This window comes from Odontesthes bonariensis, chromosome 9, assembly GCF_027942865.1.
Source record: "Odontesthes bonariensis isolate fOdoBon6 chromosome 9, fOdoBon6.hap1, whole genome shotgun sequence".
NCBI lineage: Eukaryota > Metazoa > Chordata > Actinopteri > Atheriniformes > Atherinopsidae > Odontesthes > Odontesthes bonariensis.
Window position 1 is genome coordinate 26841301 of NC_134514.1, and position 6655 is coordinate 26847955.

Below are 6655 nucleotides of genomic sequence, written 5' to 3' on the forward strand. Positions count from 1 at the left end.
ATACATATTGGCTTTCACATTCACATACAGGCTTACACGCACACATACACACGCACTCAAAGGCGTAAGACCCACCCCCCCCCCAACATGTTAAACTTATTCCTACGCCCTTGCACACAGTCATTGAAGTTCGTGTTCAGGAGATCACACATTTGTCAATCTGTACAGTATAAGATGTAGCCCAGAATCCAGACGATAGTGTCCCAAAACATCCCTTCACCAGTATCCAATCATGCGTAGGAAAGAAAAAAATTTAGCTCTTTTGAAGTCGAACTGTGAGTGGATGTGATGGAAAATGTAAAAAAAAAAAAAACAATGCAGCGGTGATAAATAAAGGCTTGACAGTATGCAAAAACATTAAAGGATTTGGTGTGCAATAAATACAACTGAGGCTTAAGCAATGAAATGTTCCCTCTTCAGCATTTTCAACTAAAATACCCTCTCATGATCAGAACTCAAAACCTTTCCCATCATAATGCGACAAAAGGATAAGATGATTTTGGAATACTGGTTGCCTTGTCTTCCTGTACAAATCACACTTGTAAAAAGCTGCTACATTAGGTGAACCTGGACGTGGAAGAAGAGGTGCAAACAAAACATTTCTTGAGAAGACAGAGATTTTTTTTGAAAAAAAAAAAAAAAAAAACTTCACCAGAGTCAAAGGAAAAATGTGCTGCTACGCATTTCTGAATGTCATCTCATCCATCTGACAAATGAGAGCTTCACGAATCCGCCACATCTGTGACTTGCTCTGTGTCCTCTTTGCTGTCTGAGCACTCGGATGGGATGAAGCAGCCCGAGTCTCTGGGACAGTCGCTGTCTTCTTCCTGTAGATTCTGGGTGGATTTGTGCTCCTCTGTGTCCCTCGCATCGTCACCTGCAGCCACAAATCAAATGGAATTTGGTCAGTTAAGATTTCATTTCATCTGCTGCTGTGATGACAACAGCACTGTGGATTGATTTCAGTTTTAGACGTTCCTTTCAAAAGTGATGCCAAGCCAGGCAGTGTCTTAGGAGCTGAAAGCGTGAGCAAATGACCCAAATACAAAATGATCAGGTTCAGGTATGACCCAGCAGTATGTCACCCTCTTTTAGATACGTTTATTTTCCACCGCAAACAGTCACAGTATTCCACTGTTCTTTCATTTGTCAGAAGCGGCTAATCCTCCTAACCGATGCATTAACCTAATGGAGGGCAGCTTGATTAAATTACTGGCCTCTCATGAGTGTCAACAAGCTGCAGCTGCTGCCATCTGTTTAGTTGCGCTGCCACCCAAACAGAGAGACTGCGATGATGACATTTGATTTGCTTTGTCCAGATCTGCTCCAGTTGCACTGGGTACAGCTCGAAACAGACACGCAAAAGGGATCAGTGACTGCTTTTCCTTTTAAACGCTGGAGGGTAGTTTTGTTTTCATGCAGGCTGTGCGATAATCAGTCTTCTGGTTAAAGACATCAGATTACAGGAACACCTTCTGGTCCGCTAAGCACTTTCTATCTGAGTAACAGGAAACTCCTGATCTCACAGGATGCAGAGTGACACAAAGGTCTCTGTTGTCACCTGCTTTTTAAACCTTTTCAGTCTCCTGCAGAAATGAATTGGCAAGTGATCAAAGACAAAAATCCTGTAATCATACAATTCCATCACCTGTGAATGACATTTTACTAAAGATCTTTAAGTTGCCCGTTCTTTATCAAAGTTATCAAAGTTGTTCATGGCTTTGAGATTAATAGGCCCATGTCAGGGTGCACTGTCTGACACAGGTGTTGCATTTAAATGTGGTTAAACTACTTCGCACCTTAAACCTGCGTTCTACCTAATGGTCAGCAGGGGGCGACTTCTACATTTTTAAAAAGAAGTCAGTTCATTAGTCTCCAAGAAATGACCAATCTTCTCACTGGTTTTATGACCTTAAAGAACATATTCTTCTTTATTGCTCTAACCACCAGAGTCACAAGAGAGCATGATGTTCATTTTGTGAATCAAGCTCCCATTTGGAGTCAAACCGGCCGTGAAGTGGGGTGTGATTTGGGTCAAGGCTAAATTGGGATTGTCAAGCCAATGAGCAGGTGTAGCTTCTGATGTTTGATATTCTGTTTTAAAAGGCCGTGATTGGGCACAGAAGGAACACAGAACCAACAGGTTTGAAACAAAAATCCATAAATCTGTGACGAGTCATGGAGTCTAAGCCCATTTGTTTTGTATTGTTTATGGTGAGTGGCTGGGAGGTGATAACTGAAGTCAGCTATGAGAGAAAACAACGTATGAAAACAACGAATACTGTTCTAAAGCATGACCAAAGTAACGTCTTGTTTCCTCATGCGTGCTTATTCGGGACCAAAAGTCCAGCTAATATTCAGACTTTGCCCCTCAGTGTTCACTTCAAGACAACGCTTTTCTTTTTGGATGGACTAAAACTGCACAAAGAAATAGGAAAGGCTCATTTTTTGCAGTCTCCCCAAACAATTTTAGGTGGTGCATGGGAAAAAAAATAAAAAATGGGTGGAGGTAAGTTAAAGGAGCTTGATCTGTCTGGTATATTTGTGAAATTTGTTCAAAGAACCCTATGCATTCATTCCGTACGTTACAGAGCTTCCTATCATTTCAATAGCAATGCTGCCGAAAAACTACTGTGAAGTTTTCACTGAAGTGAGCTCAAAACGTAGTGATCAGTTTGACTTTCAGGCCAGTGGTTTGTTGGCCTGTTTGGTACTTTGCTTATCTGGGTTTGTGGCTAGCTAACATTATGTTCTCTCCAGAAAAAAAAGCATGGAAAAAGATTGTCCAAAGTTTAAGAGTTTACAGGATTCCCATAGTATCAGATGGGCTTTTGGCTGACCAGCATCCGGATACACACATATGTGGAAAGAAGGCGTAAGCCAGTCATTATCGCAAATGACAGATCTGAGGAAAGTGGGCTTCCTACATATGAGGGTGTCAGAGCTTATTTTCCAAGAGATCTAAAAAAAAAAAAAAAAAAGGCTGAACCATGTTTCTATTTATTGAGGTTACTAATTCCAGGTCTTTGACTTTCTTTTTTTTCTTTTTTTTTTTTTTTTTACTGCTGATGGTTAACGTTAAATGAGGGACTCCTTGGGATGCTCCTGACCTTCTGTGTAGCGGCATTCAGCAGCAGCCAGCAGCCTGAGTCTGTGTTCGGGATCTTTGACGTTCAGCTCGATCAGGTGTTTCTCCTGCAGGTGCAGCAGGTCCTCCACCGTCTGGTAGCCATTCAGCAGCAGGGCGGAGGCGTACTCCTGAAACAGAATTATACATTCATCAGTCTGATCAAGTGTCTGCGTGGGTTCAAAGACGGGCGACGTCAGGCATCTTAAAATTTGACACTTAGTCACATGAAGTGGAGCCCGACAGACGTTTTGGGACTTTGATTTCCCACTAAATAGAACGAGCGGTCACAGGTGCCTGGATCCTGTCCTCACCTCCAGATTCAAGCGCTCCAGTAACTCCAACAGTGTTTTAGGCCGAGGTCTTTTGCACAGCTTCTGTTGTCTGATCTTGGGAGGTTCCTCTTCTTCTTCTTCTTCCTCTTTCTCCACCAAAACGTCCACATAGATGAACTTGAAGTTACCCACTTTGTTGTTGAGCATCCCCGTCCAGATGCCCATTGGAGGCTTACTGATGATGTTGATGATGTCACCGACCTCAAAAAAGAAGAATACAAGTAATTGATTAACTTTTTTCTAAAAGTGTGTCATCTGATGAAACGTGTATTTGTGCTGCTGTTCTCAGGTGAGACAGTTCTGTTGTAACTCAACACTCCACCTGCAAATTACCTTCAGTTTGAGGGAGTCTGTGTCATAGGGACTGGGAACGAAATCTGTGTGGACCCGAGCCCTGCCGCAAAACTGGCCCTGGTAGGAGCCGTCCTCCTCCAGCCTCAGACTGTCCCTCTGACCAGAGCCGTTGGACTCACTGGTCACGCCACCTGAACCCAGAAACGCAGCACAAACGGTAGGGTTACACAGTGCCGGGGACCTAATTGCATCAAGCCACGTGGGCACTTGAGTGCAGACACTCACTAGAGGAGCTCTGGCCGCTGCAGAGACTCTCCAAGGAGTTGCTTGTCTTGGAAGGATTTTTCTCGGCCGGCGGACCACTTTCTGTCTCAGCTTCTGGGTCTTTGTCTGTGTCGTCACCCTGAAAGAAGAACAGCTATAACTGAGAAGCAGAAGGGCAACTGCAGGCAAGCTCAAATGGAAGTAAGATGAAAAGATGACTAAAACAGAGAAAAAGTCCCAGCGCTTCTGAAACACGTTATCTTGGCTACCGATCTGTGTGTCGGTAAAAGAAAAAAAACTGCAAGACGCCACGCTTTTTTCCGTGCAGGTCAGACCTGTGTCATTTAAATATTGCCAGCAACAACGTCACATTTCAGGATGTGGGTTTAAAATAGATGATATGTGATAAGACTCTTGAGAAAAACAGCAGAAGTTTGCAGTAAGCGGGGCTGACGTGGCTGAGCGACAGGTACGAAGGGGCTTTTTGTTTACTTGCGAACACAAATGTTCGATCGATGAACAAGACTCGGGAGGGAGTTGATGAGGAAGGCTGAGTGAAAATGACTTACTGTCTCTTCTGAGAAAGCCTTGGCGTGTTTTTTGCCCATTTTTCGTCGCATGGTCAGTGAAATCTCTTTCATCTTCTTTCCGAGCCCAGCTGATTTGTTTGGGTCGGGGCTGTCACATTCTTCCCTGAGCTGAGAACACAACGGCGACACTTAAGAACAGAGCTCCCACTTCAGCACATGAAGCCCAAACCATTTGGATTTCTTTTCATACACAACCTTTTTATTAGTTACTTATCATTAACTGCTATTGTTTACTGCAACTGTGCACCAAAAAAAAAAGGGGGAAATGACCCCTAACCCCTAACCCAAATGCATCCACACACCGTAGTTGTTCCATTCTCCTCTGGTTTGGCCTGTGATGAGGGATGCCTGAGGCCCTCGAACCTTCCAAAGCTTGTGGAGCGCTGCAACAGATAAAAGGTTGTCATAAAGGTGAGGTGCAGAACAACTGGCATAGCATAATAGCTTTGACTTTCTAAAATTTTCTTCAACTCTTAAGGGTTTTTGAGGGGTTTTTTTCTAATTAAAGCCATGAAGACGAGCACAAGCTGCAGGTACATGCATCAATTTCTACTGTTCCTAAAGGTTTTTTTTTTTTTTTTTTAAAGAGATTGTACTCTATGAAGACTGTCTGTCCACCTATGTTGTAGTACTCAGCATCAGCAGGAACAAATATACCTCTGTGGCACATCTAAACTAATAGAGAAATACACCCATAGAAATACTATGCCCTCGCTGCACTGCTGGCAAGCGCCCACGGTTGCTTGACCGCGGCTCACCCATTTTTCATAAAACTAAAAGTCACCATAATCTCTCCCAAACCCCCATCATCCCCTCAGCAAAGGACGAAAAAATAATTATATAAATGAATAATCCCTGGAAATCCTGGTTAAATATGGGCTGCATACTCCTAGACAGCCCTCTGCCGATTGAGCGGCGACTACTTTCATTTACAGGCCCACTTTCTGCTGCCCTGCCACATATTACAGGAGCAGCAGAATGCAATACATTTCAGAGCCATTCTAATTCAGCTTTTTGTGTATGTATGTGTGCATTCGCTTTCTTAAACAATTCTCGTTTTGCTTGTTTTATATTGTGAAAGGTTTCCCGGAAAAGACTTTTTTTCTTCTGTTTTGTCTCAAATCAAGATAAGACGTCTTTGTTGTAAAAGTGGACTTTAACACGCTTTGAAAATCAATCACGATGCGGTCTTGTTCACCGAGAGCATATATAATATTGAGAACACCCATGTTTATCATTTTTTCAGCATCAAAGGCGAAATGGTCTTCCAATATAATATCACACTCAGCATATTGGGCTGTCTTCAGGGTTTCACCTACCTTCGGCTTGTTGCTCTTTGCCTTGTCTGACACATTGGATGCGGCCCTGTGCAACATTTTCTGCTCTTTTGAGGTTACTGCTCTGATCTCGGTCCCTGCTCTTTACTCTTCTTCACCCCACTCCTCTTGACACTGAAGTGTTAACTCACGCAAAGACTGTCTAACTAGGGGTTGACTGGCCCACTTCCTTACAAAACACAGGATGTGAGGCAATCGACAAGGTGCCTGTCATTGCAGTATCGCTTCGAAAGGGAAAAATACAAACGCTTGAGTGAGCACTTTGTGGCCTTCTCATTGAAACACACTGACAAACCACTTCTAGGAACGATCATATTTAGTTTTTTTTTTTCTAATCGCGGTGTTTGCTCTTGATGATAACCGAGAGAACCTGAGAAGATGAGCTTATGTCACATCTGTCAGAGCTGGGCTGTAATGTCACTCAGAATGAGTCAGTCACATAACCGCTACAATAAGTCACGTAGGTTATAATGTGATTACTCCACATGCCTGAAAAACCTCAAAGGACAAGCTGTTTTGATTAGTTTTCAGGAATGGAAATAAGTTGGAAAACATGTAAAGCTGTGATAAAAAAATGTCATTCATTCACCCTCAAAATTTCCCTTCATCATCAATGGGGAACTTGGTTATGGTAAATGGTGCTGCAGCAATTATTTGTTTCTTAATGTGGGGTGAATACTTTTGAGGAAGTGCTGATTTATGACAGAG

General features: G+C 42.9%; 1 protein-coding gene across 1 annotated transcript; it reads right to left on the minus strand.

Moving 5' to 3' along the window:
• Positions 1-81: 81 nt before the first annotated feature.
• Positions 82-6092, minus strand: samsn1a (SAM domain, SH3 domain and nuclear localisation signals 1a). The gene is made up of 8 exons (XM_075473880.1): positions 5930-6092; positions 4913-4993; positions 4590-4718; positions 4042-4159; positions 3796-3947; positions 3442-3663; positions 3111-3258; positions 82-877 (listed from the first exon to the last, which is right to left on the minus strand). Exons 1-8 carry the CDS (start codon positions 5984-5986, stop codon positions 723-725), a joined length of 1062 nt encoding a protein of 353 aa, XP_075329995.1. The 5' UTR covers positions 5987-6092; the 3' UTR covers positions 82-722.
• Between the last annotated feature and the right edge of the window lie 563 nt (positions 6093-6655).

Bases quoted from the DNA above. Each gene is read 5' to 3' on its own strand.
- samsn1a (XM_075473880.1), bottom strand. From the start codon at position 5,986: ATGTTGCACAGGGCCGCATCCAATGTGTCAGACAAGGCAAAGAGCAAC. The intron at 4,994-5,929 runs GTAGGTGAAACC...TATCTGTTGCAG, and splicing joins CAAAGAGCAACAAGCCGAAG to CGCTCCACAAGCTTTGGAAG. The intron at 4,719-4,912 runs GTGTGTGGATGC...TTGTGTTCTCAG, and splicing joins AGGAGAATGGAACAACTACG to CTCAGGGAAGAATGTGACAG.